General features: G+C 39.1%; 1 protein-coding gene across 5 annotated transcripts in view; it reads right to left on the bottom strand.

The window, feature by feature from the left end:
- LOC126272043 (E3 ubiquitin-protein ligase Bre1) overlaps positions 1-27,792 on the bottom strand; it is a 263,497-nt gene that overhangs the window by 198,695 nt on the left and 37,010 nt on the right. For all 5 annotated transcript variants that reach the window (XM_049974561.1, XM_049974569.1, XM_049974584.1 and 2 more), the window contains exons 5-6: positions 20,286-20,407; positions 3,921-4,148 (exon numbers count right to left, since the gene is read on the bottom strand). In XM_049974561.1, the coding sequence (XP_049830518.1) occupies positions 3,921-4,148; positions 20,286-20,407 (350 nt within the window). The remainder of the gene's footprint in view (positions 1-3,920; positions 4,149-20,285; positions 20,408-27,792) is intronic.

The following is a 27,792-nucleotide window of genomic DNA, read 5'->3' as shown; positions in this document are numbered from 1 at the left end:
GGGGTAACAGACTGGGTACGGATTCCAGGCGTTCGAGAAAGTGGTTGGTGAAGGGAGAGCCACGTGTGAAAGCACCCACGTGATTTACCAACTGACCTGCCTGCACTGTGACGCTTTCTATGTGGGAATGACCAGCAACAAACTGTCCATTCGCATGAATGGACACAGGCAGACAGTGTTGGTTGGTAATGAGGATCACCCTGTGGCTAAACATGCCTTGATGCACGGCCAGCACATCTTGGCACAGTGTTACACCGTCCGAGTTATCTGGATACTTCCCACCAACACCAACCTATCCGAACTCCAGAGATGGGAACTCGCCCTTCAGTATATCCTCTCTTCTCGATATCCGCCAGGCCTCAACCTCCGCTAATTTCAAGTTGCCGCCGCTCATACCTCACCTGTCTTTCAACAACTTCTTTGCCTCTGTACTTCCGCCTCGACTGACATCTCTGCCCTTACTCTTTGCCTTTAAATGTGTCTGCTTGTGTCTGTGTATGTGCGGATGGATATATGTGTGTGTGTGTGTGTGTGTGTGTGTGTGTGTGTGTGTGTGTGTGTGTGTGCGCGCGCGCGAGTGTACACCTGTCCTTTTTTTCCCCTAAGGGAAGTCTTTCCGCTCCCGGGATTGGAATGACTCCTTACCCTCTCCCTTAAAACCCACATCCTTTTGTCTTTCCCTCTCCTTCCTGAAGAAGCAACCATCGGTTGCGAAAGCTAGTAATTCTGTGTGTGTGTGTGTGTGTGTGTGTGTGTTTGTGTGTTTTGTACATGTGCCTGTCTGCCGGCGCTTTCCCGCTTGGTAAGTCTTGGAATCTTTGTTTTTAATACAATAAATATTATAAGTCATTTAAGAATTGGCAGGTATATCAGATTACATTAATCAACAAGTTCAGCACTTTAGATAATGTCTATTAAACACTGATAAAAAGGGAGACAAATAATGAGAAGTACACGGATGAATTTTTACAGTTATTGGAGAAAAAAAAAAATTATGGATGTGGAAGTGATCATGAGAGGTTGACTCAAATGCACAGGTAAGAAAGGAAAGAGAAGAAAGGAAGAGAGAATTGGAATGAAGAGATAATTAGTACATATGGATATGGGGGGAAATGAGGAAGGTAAGAAATTGATTTTTGTGAAAGAAATGGTTTGATTGTTGGCAACACATGCTTCAGGGAGAAAAGCAGTCAAAAGATAAGATATGGGTCAGTAGAGAGAAGGACAAAGATGGTCAATGACTACTTTCTGGTGGAAAAGCAAAATCTTAGCCAGTTGACAGATGTGACTGCACTCCCAGGAGAAGCTTTTGATTGAGACCATTGACTAGCAGTGACACAGGTGAGAATAGGTAAAATGAAATGAATAGAGGCAGGAAAGGAGAATAAAATGGAAGTGTGGAAACAAAATGACATGACAGTACAATAAAAGTTCAGGAGTTACTTAAGTTTAAAATCTAAAGACTAACTAAGGAAGAAGAATTGAATATGTTCAAAGACCCATTTGTAAGCTCTGCAGAGCACAGCTGTGGCAGAATGAATGCAAGGGCAAAGGAAAGGAGATACCATGGTTGAATGAGCTGGTGAAGACATCAGTAAAAGAAAAGAAGAAAGTATAGCATAAATGGAAGAGTTAAAATGGAACATAGTAAAAGGAAATACCAGGAAAGTAAAAAGAATTGTAAGAAATTGGTAGTTAGAGGAAAAGACTGGAGGAATTCATATGCGAGTTGGAAAAGGATGTACTGGGGTTAAAGGATGCTGTATGGAATTACAATGATTAGGATGAAGGCAAGCACTTACACAAAGGCAGCAAAAGGGGAAAATGGAGAGCTAATAATGCAACCAGAGGAGATAAGGAGAGGATGGAAAGAAGACTTTCACAAATTACTAAATGCAAAAAAACACCAATGAAAAGGGAATAGAATGCCATGGGGACCTGGGCCTGAAAGATGAAAATGACATTACAATGCCCAAAGAAGAACCAGCCCTGAGAAGAATGAAAACAGGAAAGGCACCTGGGACAGATGAAACAAATGTTAAGATGTTACAGGCAGCTCGACTTTCTGGGCTATAATGGTTAAATCGATTGCTAAGATGCATATGGACTCATAAATGTGCACATGAAGAATGGGAAAAGGGAATATTTCGTTAAGTGTTCCAGAAGGGAGACATAAGTATGTGATAACTATTGAGGGCTCACACACTTATCACAAGTAACATAAATAATGGAAAGGATATTGGAAATAAAATTGACAGAAAAAGTGGAAGGTCAGTTGGAAAAATAGTAGTATGACTCTTGATATGATAGATGAACAGTGGACCCAATCTTAAGTATGAGATAGTTGATGGAAAGGCTACGGGTGCATAGCAAAAATCTGATGACATTTCTTGACTGAGTGAAAGTTTACGACATTGTCCCCACAGAAAAGGTATGGGAAACCTTTGAGAGAAAGAGAGTTGGAAAACAAACAACTGAAACTGTACAAGCAATGTATGACAAAAGTTTCAATTGTGTTCAGACCCAAGTTGGAAAAAAACTTAGGAATATTACGAGATGGAGACAAAGAAGTGTGGTGATACCACTATTATTTATAATGGTGATGGATGAAATCATGAGAAAGACAAAAGAAGCTCATAAAGGAAGGGAGATGAATTTACTGTTACTCAGGTGTGGGGATGCAACAGTTAGGAGGAACAAGAATAAATAGACACCTCAAATGAAAAAAAAAAAAAAAGATTGACAGATATGGAATGAAATGCAGTGTGGACAAAAGCAAGACTACGGTAGCAACTAGAGGAGACAGAAAAGACAAAGGATAAATTAACATTAAATGATAGGATATTGAAATTGGGGGCAACTTTACGTATCTAGGAAATGTGATAATGAAAAATGCAAGAATGGAGGCAGAAGTTAGTGAAAAAGTACAACACAGCAATGCATTTTATCAGTGTGACAGGAGCTCAGTCTGGGAAATGGAGGTGCCAGTAAAATGAACAGAAATGCTGTACATGGCATACTTTACACCCAATGCCCAATGACACATGCGTCAGAGACCTGGACAATGACAAGAAGAGAGGAGAGCAGAATCCCAGCCAGTAAACTGGAATTTCTAAGAAGTATGTAAGGGAAAATGAGGAGAGGGAGAGGGAGGAGAGGGGGAAGGAGGGAGGGAGGGAAGGAGGGAGAGGGGGGAGAGAGAGAGAGAGAGAGAGAGAGAGAGAGAGAGAGAGAGAGAGAGAGAGGAGGGGGGGTGTTAGAAATGCAGATATTACAAACAAAATTGGAGTTGAAAAGCTGACTAAGAGAATTAAGAACAGAGTAAAATGGTTTAGACATAAAAAGAGAATGGTAGAGGGAAGACTACCAAAACCAATTATGGAGGCCAAGTTTGAGAGCAAGAGGGAAACAGAGCAAGCTACATTTACTCAATAAAGATGAGCTTATGGAGAAGGTACCTTAACTGCAGCAAAATATTTATAGAAGACGAATGGTGGGAAAACAGGAAAATGGAGAAATATCATAGACATCCTGAGCAAGCCAGATGCTGAATAGGGAAATTATTTAACAAAGGTACTTATCCAAACAGCAAAAGATGTTGCATGTCAAAGATAATAAAAGAAAAGAAACCATCAAATGTAAAATAAAAAAAACTGCTATTAAAGAAAAGGTGACAATTTCAAACAAACAGTGAAAGTAACTTACCAATGGAAGACACTGAAGGTCTATCAAAAACAGGCACATGTAATAACACACATGCAACTTCATAATCACTGGACAAAAAAACACCACAGACCAAACAAATAATTACAAAAATGAGAGAAAAATAAATGGCACAGGTAACAAACAGCAAGCACATGTGAAGGCATTATAGGAAACTTCCATTACATAAGAGAACATTACTATACGATATTTCTTACCTTCTTTTGTGAAACACTTGTGGTGACAACAGGTTTGACAACACCCTTATCATCACCATGAATTTGCTGGTATGCTTTGAGTTTCTCATAAGCTTCTGCTAAGTGATTCTCCAGCTTGTCATTACGGGACTGCACTTTAAGCAGCTCATACTGTAAATCATCAATCTGATTTCTTAGCTCTGCTGCCTCAGTTTCTTTCCCTGTAAGACTATCCTGCAGTTCAGCCATCTGAAACAACCAACGTAATGAGAAGTGGTCACCAAGTTAACTGCAGGAACTAATGACCAAACCTAAAGTAAATGGTATAAGTTTTTCATCAAACTTTGGCAGAAAGTTACATGTACATATAAGAATCAATTGTACATATAAGAATCAATCAAACATAAAATTCTTGGACTATTCAGACTGACGTAGTTCGACTAGATGGCAATGGTAGCCATTATATGTCCACTGAAAGAACATCAGACTGAGGTCTGAGAAACCAGCAAAGGAGAAACAGGAATAAAATTACTTTATTTATTTATTTATTTATTTACATGTCAAGTTTCGTAGGACAAATTGAGGAGCAATTCTCCAAGGTCATGGAACATGTCAATACATGAAATTGCAACAAAGAAGTAATAACAGATAAAAAAAATAAAATGTTTATGCAAACGAAGAAAGTCAATCCATAAGTTTAAGGCAATCGACAATACAACAAGAATCAGCTTAATTTTTCAAGGAACTCCTTGACATAGTAGAAGGAGTGACCCATGAGGAAACTCTTCAGTTTTGATTTGAAAGTGTGTGGATTACTGCTAAGATTTTTTAATTCGAGCAATAGCTTATTGAAAATTGATGCAGCAGTATCTTTCTGTACAAGATTAATGAAGTCTTATCCAAATGCAGGTTTGATTTCTCCCGGGTTTTAACTGAGTGAAAGATGCTTATTCTTGGGAATAAGCTAATACTGTTAACAAGAAATGACAGGAAGGAATATATATACTGAGAAGCCAACGTCACAATACCAAGACTCATGAACAGGAGTCGACAAGAGGTTTGGTTCAAATGGCTCTGAGCACTATGAGACTCAACTGCTGTGGTCGTCAGTCCCCTAGAACTTAGAACTACTTAAACCTAACTAACCTAAGGACATCACACACACCCATGACCGAGGCAGGATTCGAACCTGCGACCGTAGCAGTCGCACGGTTCCGGACTGCGCGCCTAGAACCACGAGACCACCGCGGCCGGCGGGGAAGAGTTATCCCAAAATATAATACCATATGACATTAGCGAATGAAAATAAGCAAAGTAGACTAATTTACGAGTTGAACGATCACTCACTTCAGCTACAGTTTGAATAGTAAAGACGGCAGCATTAAGTCTTTGACCACGATCCTGAATGTTGGCTTTTCACGACTGTTTACTATCTATTTGAACACCTAGAATTTCAAACTGTTCAGTTTAACCAATCATATGCCCATTCTGTGAAACTAAAACTTCACGTTTTCTTGAATTGTGTGTTAGAAACTGTAAAAACCGAGTCTTACTGTGTTGGCTGTTATGTCATGCTCCAATTGAAAGTGGTATTTAGATGCCTGACTGGGGGGGGCGGGGAGGGGGGGGGGGGGCAGATTGACTAGAGCAGTAGAATCCAGTTTAACTTTTGATTTTTCCTTCTTGTCTATGTGAGGTTTTGGTTTCTGTGAGGACTTTCCTGTCTTGACTTCTGTGGCAGAAGAGGACTCTACGATCGGCAGGCTGTGGGTCCTTTAGCCACTAGCTGGTGGTAGACTGATGGTCTATTTGGTCTTGGGTGGGAGGGGGCACCACCTTGGCAGGCATCCTCTTCCACAGTGGTTACACAGTAGGATGAGGCATCACCAGCTCTACCAATGGGGTGGTTGCTACTAGTGTGCTGATGTGGGGTTTAAGGAGTTGATGCCCCTCCCCCAACTGAAAAATAGTAACTGACAACTGACCAGGGCCAGAAATTGCTGTTTGGTACCCTTTATCACACTAAGTGTGGACTTTGACACAATATTTGATGTCATATTGACTGAGTGGAATCATTCAAGCTTTTTCCTGGCATCATCTCAAAAAAGGTAGTCAAGTGTTTTATATTCCTGAATTCTCTTCTTTCTCCCGAAAACTGAACATGTCAGTGTAGAAGGGGGATGGTGATCTGCACAATTTACGAACATAAAGGTTTGTTCACATGGGCTGTATTCTTGCATTGTCCTTCCACATGTTCCATAAGTGGTGCCATTAGCACAGCAGAAGGACATGCGTCCTAACCTCTGGCAACTGAAGCATCTCTTAGGAGGAGCATTATAGGACTTGATAACACACCTATAAACCATGAACTTAACTTTCTCAGGTAAAACACTGCCATCTAACAAAATGTACTCCACACTGCTCAAAGTTGGAGCATAGTTCATCTGTTTGTAGCATTAGGTTCTAATGAAAGAAGACATGGAAGTCTGCTGCCTTTTTAGTGAGGAGGGACAGTAAATAGTTTATCCTTGCACTTGTCACAGGCCAGAACTGCATGCGATTGGTCAGCGTCCAAAGTTTTGATCAGCTGAGATCAATTTCACAGGTTCGTTCTTGCAGCAGCATCCTCAATATTTTCAATAACAATTATGGCTCTGTTGCTGCAAAAGACACTAGCAATCCAGGAGCATACCAAGAATTGGGAGAAATGTCTACCTATACATCTCCTTGCCTGAATATCATCACGTAGCCGAAGACAGAAAAGTCATGGCGTTACAAGGCTCTGCATTAAATTCTTGTATTTTATCTGCTGAGACAGTGGGGTTGGTACAGCCACCAGTATGGGTGAGTTTGATCTGCTTCACTGCTGACCATCTGTCTTGATGCCACTCACTTCGACTGGAGGCTCTCGCCATGGGATTATCCCATCATGGTGAAAGGCTATGTGACATTTTGGCCACTGACCATAGTCCCAGTGCTGCGAATTGGACAAGCACCTACTCTTCAACATACGTGGTGAGGTTACAACTCTAGCATTAGCAGCACTGTCAGGGGACTACGACGATGAGGGTACATGATGACCTCCCACAGGATGGAATGGTTATCGGAGGTGGACATAAATCCAGTCTAATAGTACGTGCAGAAGCATAGTGGATAAATCATGCACCATGTAAGACATCCCCAAACAGCCAGCACTTCTGTGAAGTTTAGAAAAGTGGAGGTCAAGCCCTAAAAAGGGACCACTGGTAATTAAACCAAAAAGTCATGGGAAACATTGTGAAATGAACTACAACTAGTGGGCATTCTAATAATAGCTGAGTCATCAACGTAAGAGCAAAACTTGACTAGGTATAAGACTCCTTTCAGTTGCCTCTTATGACAGGTAAGGAATTACCATGGATTACCCATTGATGCAAAGGGATTGAAGTACGGTGATCAAAATTATATCACAGGATCTACAACTCTTGACACAAGATCTGCTTCATAATAGATGAAAACCTGTTCAGTTTTACAGAGAGTATGCTGCGGCATTGGCCCTTTAACTAGTTTGCATTTATAGCATATATCTTGTCCAACGCAAAGTCCCATGTGACTGGAAAAAAGCACAGTTGACTCCTTTATATAAGAAGGGTAAAAGAATGGACACAAAATTACAAACCAATATCCTACACATTGGAATGCTGCAGAATTCTTTAACATATTCACAGTTCAAAGCACTCCATCTTCAGGCCAGGAGTGGCCTACCGGGACCATGCCGTGTCATCCTTGGCGGAGGATGCGGATAGGAGGGGCGTGGGGTCAGCACACCGCTCTCCCGGTCTTTATGATGGTATTCTTGACTGAAACTGCTACTATTTGGTCAAGTAGCTCCTCAATTGGCATCAAAAGGCTGAGTGCACCCCGAAAAAATGGCAACAGCGCATGGCGGCCTGGATGGTCACCCATCCAAGTGCCGACCACACTCGGCAGTGCTTAATTTCGGTGATACCACAGGAACTGGTATATCCACTGCAGTAAGGCCGTTGCCTATATTCACAGATCAAATATAATAAATTTACTCGAGATGAAAGGGCTTCTGTCCACACATGTCGAATTTTGAAAGCATCACTCATTTTCTTGTATGACACCCTGTAAAAGATGGATGAAGGGCAAAAGGCAGACTACATATTCCTAGAGTTCTGGAAAGCATTTGACAAGGTGCTCCACTGCAGACTTAAAGGTTCAAGCATACAAATAGGTTCCCAGATATGTGCATAGCTCAAAGACTTCTTACGCAATAGAATCCATTATGTTGTTCTCGATGGTGAGCATTCATCAGAGACAAGGGTATCATCATGAATGCCTCAGAGACAAGGGTATCATCTCGAGTGGGAACTGTGATAGAATCACTCTTACACCCTATATACATAAATGGTCTGACAGACAGGATGAGCAGCAATCTATGACTGCTGATGATGCTGTGGTGTACAGGAAGGTATCAATGTTGAGTGACTGCAGAACAACACAAGATGGCATGGACACAATTTCTAGTTGGTGTGATGAGTGGCAGCTTGCTCTAAATGTAGAAAAATGTATGTTAATGCAGACAAGTAGGAGAAGCAATCCCCTTGTTGTTTGAATACAGCATTAGTACTGCACTTCCTCACATGATGTCAATTAAATATCTAGGCATAACTTTGCAGAGCAATATGAAATGGAATGAGCATGTAAGGATGGTAACAGGTTAGATAGATGGCATACTCTGGTTTATTGGGGGAATTTTAAGAAAGTGTAGCTCAACTATAAATGAGACAGGGTAGAGAACACAAGTGTGAACTATTCTCCAGTAGAGCTCAAGTGTAGTGGACCCCACCAGTTCAGATTAAAGGCACTATAGGGAAAATTTAGAGAACTGATATTTGCAAAAAAGAATTTATACTACTGCTAACATATACATTTCATGTAAGGGCCATGAAGATAAGAGAAATTAGGGCTCATACAGAGGCATACACACCTTCATTTTTCCTTCACTCAATCTGTGAATGGAACATGGAAGGAAATTACTAGTACAGGTACATCAGATCAACAAACAAATAGTTTCAAAGAAATTGATGAATTTGTGATTTTTTTGTTGTTGTATATGTACTTTATGTGGGAAAGCCCTTCACTTACTGGGATCCAGGTCATGAACTATGAGTATTGTGTTGAAAGCACAGTGAACCTCTATATATGTGTATAGGTTCAAAATACACTTCTTGCAACACTTTTTAGTCTCTGGCAATAAAAAGAAAACTGTCATGAAATTTATGTATTGTTATTTTAAACAAAACGAAAATTATTGTGAAAATGAAAAAAGAAGATCAGCCTACATGCCTGTGAACTTGGATGACAGATGTTTTGATGCTCAGGGAAGACCATATTTTTTTCTTGTCACCCTTTCCCCTTTTTTTTACAACATACGTTATACATTTTCGGAGAACATGAAGACAAAAAAGTAACAAAAAGTGTCACATAATTACAGCTAGAATCTCTACTTTCTGCAAATTACGTGTGTCCTGGTTGCAGCAGAACAGGTGGTACATAAATTTTATCAGATTTCAATTAATGAACCATAACTGGTATTTTTTACTTATATAATACCCTCTTGAGGAAATTTAATCAGCTAACACCATATGTTGCAGATAATATACATCTACATGTACACATATGGTTACTGTAGTTAAATTGAGTCAATATGCACAAGGTCTAGAAACACAGCTTGCTTTATTCATACATCACATTCTGGAAACAACAGATGCAGGTTCCACCTTTCCAGATTGCCGGAAGGTGTTCGACATTATACTACACTGTCTGCTACTTAAAAATATGTGATATTATGGAGTATCTTTGCAGATGTGTAATTACGTCAAAGAACATTTATCTTACAGAACCCAGTACATTCTACTAGATGGAAAGTGTTCTGCAGAAACAAGAAGTAACATCAGGTGCTCCCCAAAGACACATAATAGGACCTCTAATGCCCTCACTATACATGAAAGACTTGGATAGGATCAGTAGCATTCATAGATGATTGTCTTGTCTACTTTTAAGTATCGCTGAAGATCTTACAGAAATTAAGAACGACTTGGAGAAAAATTTCCATTTGAGGACATGAATTACAACTTTCTGTACAGGTAGATAAATGCAAGGTAATTCCTAAAACAAAGGGAAAGAACCCTATACTACCCTTTTACAAGAACTGTGGTGAACCTCTTGAGTATATCACATCACAGATCTAGTGATAAGATAGTACAGTGGATGTTGTTGTTGTTGTTGTTGTTGTTGTCTTCAGTCCTGAGAATGGTTTGATGCAGCTCTCCATGCTACTCTATCCTGTGCAAGCCTCTTCATCTACCAGTACCTACTGCAACCTACATCCTTCTGAATCTGCTTAGTGTATTCATCTCTTGGTCTCCCTCTACGATTTTTACCCTCCACGCTGCCCTCCAATGCTAAATTTGTGATCCCTTGATGCCTCAAAACATGTCCTGCCAACCGATCAGTTCTTCTAGTCAAGTTGTGCCACAAACTTCTCTTCTCCCCAATCCTATTCAATACCTCCTCATTAGTTACGTGATCCACCCATCTAATCTTCAGCAATCTTCTGTAGCACCACATTTCGAAAGCTTCTATTCTCTTCTTGTCCAAACTAGTTATCGTCCATGTTTCACTTCCATACATGGCTACACTCCAAACAAATACTTTCAGAAACGACTTCCTGATACATAAATCTATATTCGATGTTAACAAATTTCTCTTCTTCAGAAACGCTTTCCTTGCCATTGCCAGTCTACATTTTATATCCTCTCTACTTCGACCATCATCAGTTATTTTACTTCCTAAATAGCAAAACTCCTTTACTAGTGTCTCATTTCCTAATCTAATTCCCTCAGCATCACCCGATTTAATTTGACTACATTCCATTATCCTCGTTTTGCTTTTGTTGATGTTCATCTTATATCCTCTTTTCAAGACACTGTCCATTCCGTTCAACTGCTCTGCCGTCTCTGACAGAATTACAATGTCATCGGCAAACCTCAAAGTTTTTATTTCTTCTCCGTGGATTTTAATACCTACTCCGAATTTTTCTTTTGTTTCCTTTACTGCTTGCTAAATATACAGATTGAATAACATCGGGGAGAGCCTTTTCTTAATCTTTCTTCTAAGATAAGTCTTAAGGTCAGTATTGTCTCACGTGTTCCAACATTTCTACGGAATCCAAACTGATCCTCCCCGAGGTCCGCATCTACCAGTTTTTCCATTCGTCTGTAAAGAATTCGCGTTAGTATTTTGCAGCTGTGACTTATTAAACTGATAGTTCGGTAATTTTCACATCTGTCAGCACCTGCTTTCTTTGGGATTGGAATTATTATATTCTTCTTGAAGTCTGAGGGTATTTCACCTGTCTCATACATCTTGCTCACCAGATGGTAGAGTTTTGTCAGGACTGGCTCTCCCAAAGCCGTCAGTAGTTCTAATGGAATGTTGTCTATTCCCGGGGCCTTGTTTCAACTTAGGTGTTTCAGTGCTCTGTCAAACTCTTCACGCAATATCTTACCTCCCATTTCGTCTTCATCTACATCCTCTTCCATTTCCATAATATTGTCCTCAAGTACATCGCCCTTGTATAAACCTTCTATATACTCCTTCCACCTTTCTGCCTTCCCTTCTTTGCTTAGAACTGGGTTGCCGTCTGAGCTCTTGATATTCATACACGTGGTTCTCTTTTCTCCAAAGGTCTCTTTAATTTTTCTGTAGGTAGTATCTAGCTTACCCCTAGTGAGATAAGCCTCTACATTCTTACATTTGTCCTCTAGCCATCCCTGCTTAGCCATTTTGCACTTCCTGTCGATCTCATTCTTGAGACTTTTGTATTCCTTTTTGCCTGCTTCATTTACTGCATTTTAATATTTTCTCCTTTCATCAATTAAATTCTATATTTCTTCTGTTACCCAAGGATTTCTAGCAGCCCTCGTCTTGTTACCTACTTTATCCTCTGCTGCCGTCACTACTTCATCCCTCAGAGCTACCCATTCTTCTTCTTCTGAGTTTCTTTCCCCCATTGCTGTCAATTGTTCCCTTATGCTCTCCTTGAAACTCTGTACAACCTCTGGTTCTTTCAGCTTATCCAGATCCCATGTCCTTAAATTCCCACCTTTTTGCAGTTTCTTCAGTTTTGACCTACAGGTCATAACCAATAGATTGTGGTCAGAGTCCACATCTGCTCCTGGAAATGTCCTACAATTTAAAACCTGATTCCTAAATCTCTGTCTTACCATTATATAATCTATCTGATACCTTTTAGTATCTCCAGGATTCTTCCATGTATACAACCTTCTTTTATGATTCTTGAACCAAGTGTTAGCTATGATTAAGTTATGCTCTGTGCAAAATTCTATCAGACAGCTTCCTCTTTTATTTCTTAGCCCCAATCCATAATCACCTACTATGTTTCCTTCTCTCCCTTTTCCTACTGACGAATTCCAGTCACCCATGACTATTAAATTTTCATCTCCCTTCACTACCTGAATAATTTCTTTTATCTCATCATACATTTCATCAATTTCTTCATCATCTGCAGAGCTAGTTGGCATATAAACTTGTACTACTGTAGTAGGCATGGGCTTCGTGTCTATCTTGGGCACAATAATGCGTTCACTATACTGTTTGTAATAGCTTACCCGCACTCCTAATTTTTTATTCATTATTAAACCTACTCCTGCATTACCCCTATTTGATTTTGTGTTTATAACCCTGTAGTCACCTGACCAGAAGTCTTGTTCCTCCTGCCACCGAACTTCACTAATTCCCACTATATCTAACTTTAACCTATCCATTTCCCTTTTTAAATTTTCTAACCTACCTGCCCGATTAAGGGATCTGACATTCCACGCTCCGATCCGTAGAACGCCAGTTTTCTTTCTCCTGATAACGACGTCCTCCCGAGTAGTCCTCGCCCGGAGATCCGTATACAGTGGATAGCCCGTCAAAAACTGAGCACATACCAAGCATAAAAATGCTAAGAAAATTAACTGAATTGTGGAAGGAAAAGCAAAACAGAAACAATGAACAGTCCGAGCTTAATAAGTGCAACATTGAGCGAACATCAGCAGTGGCAGCATCGTGGTTAAGTGGTCACAGTGTTGGACTGTGAAGTGGACAAGCCATGTTCAAAGCTCTCCCATGCCATTTAGTTTTATTTATTTATTTTTTACAATATAATGAACTGTCTGTCCGGTCACTGAAATGTTTGTTCTCTTTCTGTAGTCTTGGCAGTTCATCATACTATGAACTGGTTATGGAATGTGAGTCATGTGGTCAGAATATGTTACCAATGGAAGTAAATGTGATGAATAGTGAGTGCAGGTGAGATACCACATAGGTGTCTCACAGAAATGACAATTCAATATTCTGGGAATTCTGACATTGCCCTCACAGTATATATTTTCTTTAATGTCATTTGTTGTTAGCAATATTAGCCTATTCCCAAGAAATAGCAACTTTCACTCAGTTAATACTAGGCAGAAATCCGATCTGCATGTAGAATGCACTTCCTTGACTCTTGTGCAGAAAGGAGTGCAGTATTCTGCTGCATCCATTTTCAATAAGCTACCACAAGAACTCGAAAATCTCAGCAGTAGCCCAAACTCTTAAGTCTAAACTGAAGAGTTTCCTCATGGCTTACTCCTCCTATTCTGTCTAGTAGCTCCTGAAAGAGCTAAAAAATTAAGTGAATTCGTGTTGCATTGTTGATTTTCTTCATTTAAACTTACGACTTGTCACCTGAATATGTTTTTTTTATATTTAATTTTATCTGTTTCTAATATTGTGTTATAATTTCATGTATTGACTTGTTCCATGACCATGGAGACTTCTCCTTAATTTGGTCCCACAGAACAACAAATAAAGGAATTCAAGAGTGAAAACTTAAAAAAAAAAATGCAACTTCAAAAATGTTAAAAACATATGTTTTGACAGAACACAGAGAAACTGTGATTGTGAAACAGTTGCATTCATTTGTTGCAGCTTATGTGACAAACTATTATGTTTTCATCATTTCCTTGGGAGTGATCATATTCACATTCATATGAACACCTAAACCAAACAAGGAGGCATATCTCACTCACTAACCAGGTGTATAAATTAGGTGCACCAGTAAGAGATTCTCATTATAAGACACACTTACTGTCACTAATGTCATGTATGGCACAACAGATGTTTTTCCGATTAAGGATTCAGCTGACTTGTCACCTTGTCCACAAATGTTTGCAGTTCTCATTTGAAAGCCACTTCCTTTTGGCTGCTAGGAGAGTAGCTGTGCAGACTCAATTGTCATTATAGGCCCCTTCCTTACACCTCTTGCAAACCGACATTTCACCATGACACAAATACAAATTTGAATACAACAATGGAGGGGAAAAAACACACACACCATGAGGGAGGTTAGAACACAGGTCAACCGATTGGCAGCCCAACACCATGAGCAGAACACTACCATTTGGCAGTCCACCATGTGACAACTTAACCACGACACCATTGTTGCGACTTCTCATTAGACCGTTCACTGTTTCTATTGTGCTTCCCTCACCACAACTCAGTACACCCTGTTTTCATGCTTGATCTGTGATTAGGTTTCGACAGGCTGTCTACTGGGCCCTCTTACCACAAAACCTGAGAGGGGTGCAATGGGGAGTTTCCCTTGTTAGAGAAAACACCTATAGCGTTTTTGTTCATATCACCTATAGTTATCATTGAGAGGTGAAATTACGAAACGGGGTAAAGTCTTGGACTGTTTTATTACGTTACATGTTTCTTAACAGTGAGCCATCCGAAGCAAAAGCAGACAACACACTGAGCTAATGAGTCCACCAAAAGCTCAGGACAAGACACGTAGTGGGGAATGCAGAAATCAACCAAGTCAGGGCCTTGCAAATAACAACATAAATATAAAAGAGCATTATAATAATTGCTACCCATTAAATGTACTGATAGAAGGCCATGCAACAACACTGGTGTTTATAGAAATGGGGACAACCACTGTTTATTTGCCCAACTACTTGAACTGAGAGCTGCTTAGTGTGTGGCATCTTGACCAGACATGTCTGTTGGCAGGAGCTGCATACTGCAGAAACACAGAGAACAGCATCACTTATTCTACCCTGCATTTTATTTGGGAGCTAGGGAGCACTTTCATTTTAATTTATATGGTTAGAAGTATTGGGAAGAGTTTGCTCAGACAGAATGCCCTGGAATGGCAAAGAACCATTCCCTTTAGCAGATAGAAAGGGGCATCTTTAATTAGAGACTATTTTTTATTATTCCTTTCAAGAGAACTGACAAGAAAAAGACAGCAGTAGTTGTTGGCAAAGTACATGATTTTGTAAGCTCAGTAACCTACTCCATTAGTGCATTAATTCTGTCAAAAAATGTTTGTGTGTTGTGTATGAACTCAGAGCTATACATTCTAATTACAATCTGTGAGCAGTAAAATGAACTTATTGGATTCTTTATTTCCATGTATTTGTCATAAATATTGTGATACCATCCATATGCTGTTGATTCTATTGCAGAGAAAAATTATCTCCATAATACAGTTTTTAGCAACACTTTTAATTATTCTTAAATTTATATTTTTTAGTAATTACCTTTTTATTAGTCACATGTATTTGATTTAGGATCAGTTGATGTAAATTCATAAATTAAATTCAGACAACAGGAAAGCTTACAAGCAACATTGCTGATTTGTTAGAACTACAAAAACAAAGAAGACATGAATAACGATATTTGTGCAGGCCAAAATAATATTTTATGCTTCATGCAATACCAGGAAATGAACACAGTAATAATAAAGAAATTTTATTAATTCTGCTACATCACGAAATATTACCAGTGATTAACCAGCATTGTGAGATTTTAAAAGGAGGTGGGAACCAGCAGACACTAGTGTGATCAATTCTGGTGCATTGTTCCAATGATTGGAAGTCATATCAAGTAGGTGTTACCACAGACACAAAACGATTCAGAGATGCTACAATCACAGTAGGTCATCATAAGCCATATGAAGAAAGTGTAGCACAAATGCTCAGGAAACTTGAACAGGAGTCCATGGAAAATAGACGACATAGTTCTTGTGAATCTCTCGCGGGTGAATCTGGAGGACCTATACCCAAAGAAGACCATGTAACCATTATTCTGTTACCAATGTTTATCTCACAGCAGGATCAAGAGAATAAGACATGCTAGATTTGGGGGCGCAGAAGGATATAGATAGCCAATATTCCCCCACTCAATACACAAAGAAAATAGGAGTGAAAATAGATAATACTCTCCACCTTGCATAGTACAGCATCTTGCAGAAAATACGAGGTTTCCCTCCTAAGAGCTAGAGAGGCCATTTTCTCTGATGTTTCTGCAGAGATTTGCAAGTCTGCTTTTGCAGTGTATAGCTGCGGGTCAACCCCAACAATTACTGCTTATCATGTCTTTCATTCGATGCCCAATGTTGATGGAAAGTGATGGTTTGTTTCTCATTTCAAACAAAATTATTTTTAAAGTATAATTTTATGTGCCCACTTGGGGTAGAGCGGTCCCAAACTACTCTCGTGTGATATTAATTTTAGCAATATGTATTAATAGGAACAGTAAAACACTAAGAATAAGCAATGCTCCAGCAGCAACAGCATGGCCCTCAACCGTGCTGACTGCTACCGCCATGCAGCAGTACTGCTCTGTTGCCGCTGCAGTCCTGGTTATTCTTTATGTTTTACTGTCTCTGTTAATACATATACACAAAACACATATTGCAGTACACTAATCTGTAACTGCTCTATCGAATGGGCACACAAAATTTTACTTACAATTAATTTTGTTTGTAATGGGAAACAAACCAATGCTTTGCACTGACACTGGACGATGCATTAAAGATGTGATTAGCAGAACTTGCTTGGCCTGACGCCAACTACACATTGCAAAGATAAAATAGCAAATATCTGCCAAAACACCAGGGAAAACATGCCTGACAACTTGTAGTTGGGACACTCAGTACATACACACAGATGAATAGTTGTTCCTGTTCCAAGAAGATTAGCTTTCTTTGTGTCCTTTCGATCTACCATATTATATAGTGGAATCTGCTCAATTACAAATGATAAGCAACCACAACAATGATTTATAGTGAGACATACATTTTATGTCTGGTATGTGTAGTGGGTAGTAGGCTGTCACACAATTTCAAACAAATTATGTCTGTTGTCACAGCTGCAGCAACACACTTTTCTTAGAGCCACAAGTATTGCTCTTGCAGTTACCATGTATGTTGATTCAATCACAGATCAAGGACAGTCCTCTTCAAATAACAGTCTGTTAGATGAACTGTGTCTTCATGGTCAAACCACAAGAGAAACAAAATTAAGTATGACGAATGCGGTTTCTTTCTCACTGAGGCGTTGGAGAAGATACAATCACTTTGGATGTAATTACCTATATTCCGGTATTCAAAATTGGTGGGAAAAGCTTTTTTAAATTGTTTTAACATATAAGTGACAAAATGTTTGTGCCCAAAAAGAACATAACAATAATAAAGAATTATTTGAAACTGATATGCCTTTTCTAGAGTCACTTTACTGTCACAGAATGGAGCTATCCTCCATCACTTACTAATGATAGTTACACAGCACATATCAAGGAAGACATTTTTAATATACACTTCCTTATGTTAAAGTAAAGGTGATAACCGTAGTGAATGAACATTTAACTGAAACCTTACACAATGTAGAAGAATAGCTCCAAATGTGTCCTGATACGCAAGAGTTGTAAAGATGGGAACTGAAAGAGATGGTATGAACCAGCATATGTTCATTACTGACAAATCTGAATTCAATTGATTTGTTGAAGTGAGACTCACAAACAGAACATGATAACTAGAATGTTACAACCATAGGCTGCAAGTGAATTATTGCAGTATACAGAGGATATTTATTTCAAATTCCCTTCTTACTGTCTTTTGTGAAATGTTTCAACCAAAGATACTGAATCCAGCACTGTCACATCACAAAATATGTCTTGTCTGATAACATAACATATCAAAATACTCTAAGCACAGCAGCTTTTCCAGAAGCCGATTGCACCAGTCATTAATAGATTTCATTCAGATTTTGTACCCAACACTGACCAAATGGTTTGTTAAACTGGAGTCAATATTCTATTGCCCTGAAATGAGAAATGTCCTGTGCACTATCCTTCCCACACCTCCGACAGTGATATTCCATCGTCCACCGAACCTACACAACATATTCGCCTATCCCTACACAACCCCTGCTCCCAACCTCTTACCTCTTGGCTCATACCCCTTTAAATAGACCTACATGCAAGATCTTTCGTATCCAACCTCCCACCACCACGAACTCCAGCCCAGTTACAAACATCACCTATCCCATCAAAGACAGGGCTATCTGTGAAACCAGTCATGTGATCTACAAGCTGAGGTGCAACCATTGTGCTGCATTATATGTGGGCATGACAACCAACAAGCTGACTGCCTACATGAATTGCCACCGACAAACTATGGCCAAGAAACAACTGGACCACCCTGTTGCTGAGCATGCTGTCAAACATGGCATCCCTCGTTTCAATGACTGCTTCACAGCCTGTGTTGTATGTATCCTTCCAACCAACACCAGTTTTTCTGAATTGCGCAGGTGGGAACTTTCCTGCAATATATCCTATGCTCCCATAACCATCTTGGCCTCAACCTTCGGCAGTCGCTGTCCTTTCCCATCCAGCCCCTTCTCTGTTCCCATTCCAGCACTACACAGCCCTAATTCTTCCATCACACCCTGTCTCTTTACTTCTCTCCTTTTCCACTATCCCCTTCCCACCCCTCTGCTCCCTCCATCTAACCTGCAGACTGCACATAGCTGCCCTACCCTCTCTCCATCTTGCTCCTCGTGCTCCCCAACAGCATGTCACTGCCCACCAAACCTACCCTACTATCCCTTCCCCTACTCGACCCAGCCTTCTCCTTAACCCCACTGAGTCACCACTCCCATCATGGGTGCTGCTGCTTGCAGTGTGGCCTCAGTTGCCTGAGACTACAGTTGTGTGAGTGAGTTGTGTTTACGCTAGCGTGTACATGTGTGTTTGTCATCTAAGTTTGACGAAGGCCTTACTGGCTGAAAGCTATTATTTGTGGCAGTCTTTTTGTTATGCCTATCTGTCACTCAAGGCAACGGCCTTGCCGCAAGTGGATAAGCCGGTTCCCGTGAGATCCAGGCCGCCATGCACTGTAGCCATTTTTCAGGGTGCACTCAGCCTCATGATGCCAATTGCTACTCAACTGAATAGCAGCGGCTTCGGTCAAGAATACCATCTTATGAGCGGGAGAGCGATGTGCTGACCCCATGCCCCTCCTATCCGCATCCTCCACCAAGGATGACATGGCAGTCAGATGGTGCTGGTAGGCCACTTGTGGCCTGAAGACGGAGTGCTATCTGTCACGCAACATCTCCGCTATATGGTGAGTAGCAACTTTCCTTTTCAAAATATTATTACATTTCATCCTGGATTTTTCTATCGTTTGATTAGTCAACATTCTATGTATTTTGCCTCAGAGAGGAGAGGAAAACAGCCTTTTTTGTAACTGATAGTATAGATAATATTATAGATTCCTATTGCATCATTGGATCTTCGCAATAAAAATCCATAGTCTTTTACATAATCCAATGTGTTAAAGTGTCTTCGTGAACACAAACCACTTTTTTTTCCCCCTGCATATTGGGCACAAAACACGTATATCCAAGTAAATGACTTTTACCCAGTGTGCTTGATGCAGAGAATTTCTCAGTTTTCCTACTTTTATCATGAATGCCATGGGATGTACATTATGAGGACTTGCGATGATATGAAGAAAATAAGTCAGCCTTTGACAATCAGAAATAATGAGAGAGAAAGAGAGATCAACTGCAGCTGAACCTCCCACATTTCTAGAGTGGTTCCTGCTTAGTGCCACCACCTCCAACAGTCATCATGGAGTAACTGGTCTGAAGATCATCTCACACAGATCTTTTAAAATGAAATTAAATTATATTATGTGCTAAAGTCTGTTTTAAATTTAAACTTTTGACAGGTAGTGGAAATCAAATGCAACTCCTTCCGCTCTGAAGGCAGTGATGCAAAGCCATTCGGCTATGGGGGTACTCACTCAAACACAAGGCTTCAACTTACTCATGCATGCACAATGTAACAGCAGAGATGGAAAGTTTAGTCAAAGATTCAAAAGAATCAAAAAAACTCTTTTGCCAAATGCTGCTTCCTAGTTTGATACATTAGTAGGTTTTCAATAGCATCTTTTAAATTTAAAATGGCACTGACCTTAAGTGAAATTGTGTGGTACTTCTCATGCAACGATGTGTTTAATGCTTGGAGATTACGATTCTCAGCCTGGATTTCAATGTTTGCTTGCCTAATTGTTTCATCCATATTAGGTGCTTCATCTACAAAGACACAAAACACACAAAATATTTTAACGCAATAATCAGTGAAAGACTTAACCTCAAAGACTGCTGTTATAGAATTTATTTGCTAAAAATGGTGCAGTTACACTTTTTCTCCAAACAAAGTACAATTAAATCAACTGCTTAGCAACAAAGATAACAGTGAGTAAATACCACAATAGATGGCAGTCTACTGTTTCATGACAAACCACATTTATACTTCAAATTAGTTACATTCTGCGCCTCATATTGTGTTAAGCTCTATTCAATTAATGCTGAACTAGAAAAATGAGGCCAAGTAACAATAGAAGGGTGTCAGTAAAGTATCAGACAATACACCTTTCTCAAGTTTTTAAATATTTAATGACTCTTCATGCAACAATCTAATTTTAGCATACATATAAACATTACATATAAGCCATTTGCAAGCACAAACAAGCAACGTTCAAAGAGGTGTCTATATAACACTGTATGTAGCACTCAAACCAAAATAACTGCACTTAAAAGAAAATTAAGACTGAAATCAAACTAGCTAACGGGTAAGAAAGTTACAATGCTGATTGATTATTCTGCCTTGCAGGCGAAACATATCTACCACTATTCAATGAAGATAGAATGTCTTCAGGCTTCTATAATTGTGAATAAATAAATAACTTCAATCATGTCACGTGTTTGGAGTAATGTACGTAAAACTTACAGGGATCATCAGGAATACTACAGCAGAATTCTGTATACTACAAGCAACATATTAATATTTTTTTCGGTAGTTAACAACTTACAATTTGTTTCATAGTTTACTGCACAATACATGTGCAGAAATAGAAGTATATGCATATTAATTTTCTTAATTCTAAAGCACTGATCTGGTGCCTGAAATCATCATTCTAGAAGTAGAAAGTCAATGTACATACATCATCATCATAGATACGAATCAAGGAATAGCAGGCTTGGAATACTAACAAGTTGTTATTTTCCAGTTCCAGTACTACAGTTAAGCCTGTGGGTCATGTAATTTCTTCTACAAAATTGTTTGTTATACAGTACAAGCAATTCATTAATGTTGTGACACCTTGTATGCTATTCTTTAAACCAAGTTATCTGAACATTTCACAATGTTTCATTGAAGTTTTAACATGAAACAATCTTGTTACTACTCTATAATGACTGGAGAGCAGCCATAAGTACAACTGGTACTACTGCTGAAGTGCACTGAGTGTCAGATGAATTGAAAAACTTCTAAATATGAGTGATGAATCAAAGTGTGAAATGCATTACAAAGAATGTGAAGAATTTGATTTTGGAGAAAAGTGATGATGGTCCTCCTCAAAACTGAGATTGAGTGGTGAATGAGGTGGAGGAAGTCATGACAAACTGGTGGCTGAGAAAAGCTGCAGGGCACAAGAAGAATGTCATTACTAGAGACCTGAAAAGTCAAACATCTATTTTTGGCAAAATTTGTGTTTTGTGTAAATTATTAAACAAAAATTTAAAAGGTCGTCACACTATGTGCTTGAAGGCAAATCCCCCAACGATAAGAAATAACTTTCTGGTGATAGGGAAGCTTTTTGACAGGAATGTTTGCTTTTGCAAAACTCTTCCAACACTTTTTTCCTCAAAATGGTATCTGCTTTTCTCTTTTTGGTTCTATTTTAAGTTTTCAACAAATTATTATTTCTGTTAAAAATCAGCAGCTTTTTCCCACATAGAACTGATTGTTTCTCTTATGTGAAGTGTTTCCTGGCATTTTTCTTTTCTCACACAATTTGATAATTACAAAATCTCCAAAATATTAATTTTGACCCTTTGTGGGCATTTGCATCTATGCGATCCACGTTTGAAGTGCAACAGACAGAACCAACAAGGCATTTAGCACAAAAATGAATCTGTTCATACACTGGGAGGAGAATATCAATGTTGTCAAAATACACTGAAATTTTTGTTTTCTGGTTGCTATAGTGCAGAATGTGCAAATTATAAACTGGTTTTCTACTGTGATTATAAACAAATTAGAACTATGAGCATCAGAAGGAACAGGAGCGGTATGAGGAAAAAAGGCCCACCTCCTCCTCACAGGGCACCAGCCTACACCAATGTTCTCCAATTCTGCAAAGGCTGAACTGATGCATGGTTACAGGGAGTGCCAATCCCTTCTGGTGTTGTGAGGGAAATAATCAAACTCTATAATGGGTTAGGATTAATGTTTCCACTCATTTCATACTAACTAAGAAAACCATTAGCAACACATAACAAAAAGCATTCAACAGCAGCTACCGCACAATTACTTTCCGAGGTCAGCAGTGTTGTACACAAGGAAGGTCAGACCTGACCTCTATCAATATTTGATACAACTGCTGTTTCAAACACCCACCACTTAAAATTGCCACATTACAATGCCCATATTATACTTAAATTTTGACTTTGGCTAGCAGACAAACTTAAGCATTTCTTTGTCCTAAGATGCGTGGTCCCACAGCTGAGTAATACGTTGCATTATGTGGTGTGTATTTAATATAGACCATCCAACTGCCTGTAGCTGGCATGGCATCAGAACATCGAGTGCACTGATTTGTCTGTCTACATTTTATTTTGCAAACACGTTCTTACAGACATTACCTTTCCGAGTTGGGCTTCTCAAGATGATGGGCAATACCAGTAACCAAAAATTGCTTACTTTTTCAATATTTATATGCAGAAAACAAAGTTATTTCAAACTTTCACTGATCAAATAGTTTGTCAAGATGCAATTTGCTATGAAATAGCAAATGTTAGATAATTTTGTGTTTTTGCATTCTGAGACACAATTCGCATTTATATTCACTTTTTTTTTTTTTTTTTTTTTTGCAACATGCAAATTTTTCAGGTCCCTAGTCATTACAGGCAAAAACATTTACTGTTCAGAGAAGTTGTGTTCACATTCAAGGTATCTTGTCATTTTGTTATGCTTCTGCAAACTGTTATTTAACAATGAACTTCTGCAGAGTATTGCAGATTTAACAAAACTACATGCTTCTTACCATAAATAAACAACAATCATGAAACTGAACTGGAATTGGAAACATTTCTAGGAATATTTCTGAATATGGTAGCAAATTGAAAGCTGAATATCAAACACTATTTTTTTCATTTTTCTCAGCTGATTACATTCAATTTTATTTGGATGTGTTTCCACATCATCACAGATTCATGCAAATCATGAGAGCACTAAACAAGAAAATGAACACAACAGGTTAATTAGTTTGAAGTGACGACTGTTAAAACAAATTCATGAAATAAAAACTCAATCAAAATCACAATCTCTCTCCCATTTTCACAATCAGGCTCACTTACCCAGACAGTTCAATCATGCAAATATTGAACTGCTCACTTTGTCTACATAGAAATTTGTTGTAAAAATCCGAATTGATCTCTTGAATAAAGAGCTAAAATAATAATTTCGGAAAGGGTAGCTTGTTGATCACTTACAAAATAAACAGCCGGTCAGCCATCCTGACCACATCAAAACTTACTTTCTGTAATAGTTTAGGAAGCAAGTTAGATATTGCACAAAATTTTAAAAGTTTCAATACATTCATCTTATCATCTACTAAAATAGAGGATAAGTGGGCTGGTAAACTAATGTCTGCCCTCTTATTTAAATATAAAATACATTCAAATAAAATGTGGTGTGCTGAAATCTGTACACCACAAATACTACACGTTGAAGGGTTGTCTTGTCGAAGCAGGAAGATGTGTCATCAGACTGCACCATAGTCATAGCTGGCTGAGAAAAATTTCGTCTTTCCTCAGCTTACTGTCCACAGGTGCATGACCCAGTGCCTCACCAGTGAGGATCTAGCAAGTAGGCAACTGTACAGTGAAGCATGGGATTTTGAGTACGTGTCTTCTTAGTAGCCACATCCTCTTAACTTTCCAGAATCACCATGTGTTCTGGTATCCCAATAAATGATGCCTCACTTCCCAGTATTTCTACATGGAGAAGGATGTCCTTAACATATCAGTCTGGCACTTGCATCGAACATATAAAGGGCACTCAGGTAATCAGGGCAGTTGAATATCTCAACACAAATACATCCCATCTGCTCCAGTGCCATGAAAAAATAATATCTCAACATAAATACATCACATGTGCTCCAGTACCATCCTGATTGCATGTAATTTCAAGTCAAATACAATAAAATTATCTGGGGAACAAATCTCGAAAACACATATGGTGAAAAACACTGGGCATCCAAGAGTGTCCTCCTGTTTAGACCCAATTGCAAATACAACTATATAGTTACGGTGCTCTCATAAAATTTCATTAAAAAAAATTAAAATAATATGCAAGAGTACAGTCAATCCTGTACATCACTAAATTTAAAATTAATCCAGGCCTCTTCAATAGCAAATTGGCAGTTGGCTCCAACCCCAAGTTGGAGTTGGTATGTGTATCATACAAAACGCAACTAGGTAGTGCTTAGCATGGGAACCAAATTGTTCCACTGCTCACAGACAATTAGGGAGTATTGTTTTCACAACACTGTGAACAATGATTTTTTTTTAAACCAGTGATTCAGCAACATTGAAGAACTTTTACACATGATACACTATGTGGAGCGGCAGCTGGCAGATCCCCAGCCTCACATAGACTGGGTATCAACATCATGGTAGGTAGTGTCAATAGTAATGAGGCATATAGGTCACATGGATCCATAAATCATACACCTATAATCTAGCTACGGGATACAAAATTTTATAAACATGGATCAGATGTAGCTCGTCTGCTTCCCATGATGTCTGACTAAGGCAGTTCAGTCCTTGTCCTATCTCCTCCAGGTGTGATAGGCACAATAGCTCTGAATCAAATGTGAGGACCAGCAACCTAACCAATCTTCTGAGCTTTAAAATTATAAGTAAATCAAAAATTACACACACACACACACACACACACACACACACACACACACACACACAAAGAAAATCTAAAAATAAGCACTACTGTGGAAAGACAACAGTTTGATAACTACTGCAGAGTTTTCCTGCCTGATAGGGGGAAGGAGACCACAACTGTCTCCCTTCACGAATTGGAAAACCGTCCAATCTGATATATTTTATTTAAAGAGTTCAAAAGAATCTCTTCAATTCTTTGCAACTGCCACAGCATAGTGTACATAAAACCAGTTGTGACTGAATTCCCAGCAGTCCAACAGTTTTGAGACTGGATTAATAAATAATAGAGAAATGTTAATATGGTGATTTTTAATGTTTCTCCCCCCACATTCATACAGCTATGTGAAACAATCAAGAATGTCCTCCTTTCCTCCTCAGATGACTTTCAGCTCTCACATCACATTGGTTTGAGTGTCTGTTAGGTTGTCAAAGTGTTGACACTTCATGTGAGTTTCTGCGCATCGCAATGTTGAGACGGTTTGTATAACATTAAGACCTGACATTCCTGGTGATTTTTTTCCACAAAGGAGAAAAAAAACTGGTGTTCTATGGATCAGAGTGTGGAATGTCAGATCCCTTAATCGGACAGGTAGGTTAGAAAATTTAAAAAGGGAAATGGATAGGTCAAAGTTAGATACAGTGGGAATTAGTGAAGTTCGGTGGCAGGAAGAATAAGACTTCTGGTTTGGTGACTACAGGGTTATAAACACGAAATAAAATACGGGTTATGCACGAGTAGGTTTAATAATGAATAGGAAAATAGGAATGCGGGTAAGCTACTACAAACAGCATAGTGAACGCATTATTGTGGCCAAGATAGATACGAAGCCCACACCTACTACAGTAGTACAAGTTTATATGCCAACTAGCTCTGCAGATGACGAAGAAATTGAAGAAATGTATGATGAAATAAAAGAAATTATTCAGATAGTGAAGGGAGACAAAAATGTAATAGTCATGGGTGACTGGAATTCGAGAGTAGGAAAAGGGAGAGAAGGAAACATAGTAGGTGAATATGGATTGGGACTAAAAAATGAAAGAGGAAGCCACCTGGTAGAATTTTTCACAGAGCACAACTTAATCATAGGTAACACTTGGTTCAAGAATCATAAAAGAAGGCTGTATACATGGAAGAACCCTGGAGATACTAAAAGGTATCAGATAGGTTATATAATGGTAAGACAGAGATTTAGGAATCAGGTTTTAAATTGTAAGACTTTTCCAGGGGCAGATGTGGACTCTGACCACAATCTATTGGTTATGACCTGTAGATTGAAACTGAAGGAACTGCAAAAAGGAGGCAATTTAAGGAGATGGGACCTGGATAAACTGACTAAACCAGAGGTTGTACAGAGTTTCAGGGAGAGCATAAGGGAACAATTGACAGGAATGGGGGAAAGAAATACAGTAGAAGAAGAATGGGTAGCAACAGAGGATCAAGTAGGTAAAAAGACAAGGGCTAGTAGAAATCCTTGGGTAACAGAAGAAATATTGAATTTAATGGATGTAAGGAGAAAATATAAAAATGCAGTAAATGAAGCAGGCAAAAAGGAATACAAACGTCTCAAGAATGAGATCGACAGGAAGTGCAAAATGGCTAAGCAGGGATGGCTAGAGGACAAATGTAAGAATGTAGAGGCTTATCTCACTAGGGGTAAGGTAGATACTACCTACAGAAAAATTAAAGAGACCTTTGGAGAAAAGAGAACCACTTGTATGAATATCAAGAGCTCAGATGGAAACCCAGTTCTAAGCAAAGAAGGGAAATCAGAAAGGTGGAAGGAGTATATAGAGGGTCTATACAAGGGCGATGTACTTGCGGACAATATCATGGAAATGGAAAAGGATGTAGATGAAGATGAAATGGGAGATACGATACTGCGTGAAGAGTTTGACAGAGCACTGAAAGACCTGAGTCAAAACAAGGCCCCCGGAGTAGACAACATTCCACTGGAACTACTGACGGCCTTGGGAGAGCCAGTGTGACAAAACTCAACCATCTGGCGACCAAGATGTATGAAACAGGCGAAATACCCTCAGACTTCAAGAAGAATACAATAATTCCAAACCCAAAGAAAGCAAGTGTTGACAGATGTGAAAATTACCGAACTATCAGTTTAATAAGCCACAGCTGCAAAATACTAACACGAATTCTTTACAGACGAATGGAAAAACTAGTAGAAGCCGACCTCGGGGAAGATCAATTTGGATTCCATAGAAATACTGGAACACGTGAGGCAATACTGACCTTATGACTTATATTAGAAGAAAGATTAAGGAAAGGCAAACCTACATTTCTAGCATTTGTAGACTTAGAGAAAGCTTTTGACAATGTCGACTGGAATACTCTCTTTCAAATTCTAAAGGTGGCAGGGGTAAAATACAGGGAGCGAAAGGCTGTTTACAATTTGTACAGAAACCAGATGGCAGTTACAAGAGTTGAGGGACATGAAAGG

This window comes from Schistocerca gregaria, chromosome 1 (genome assembly GCF_023897955.1).
Source record: "Schistocerca gregaria isolate iqSchGreg1 chromosome 1, iqSchGreg1.2, whole genome shotgun sequence".
Lineage (NCBI taxonomy): Eukaryota > Metazoa > Arthropoda > Insecta > Orthoptera > Acrididae > Schistocerca > Schistocerca gregaria.
The sequence above is the reverse complement of the archived record's forward strand: the minus strand, read 5'-3'. Positions and strand labels throughout refer to the sequence as shown.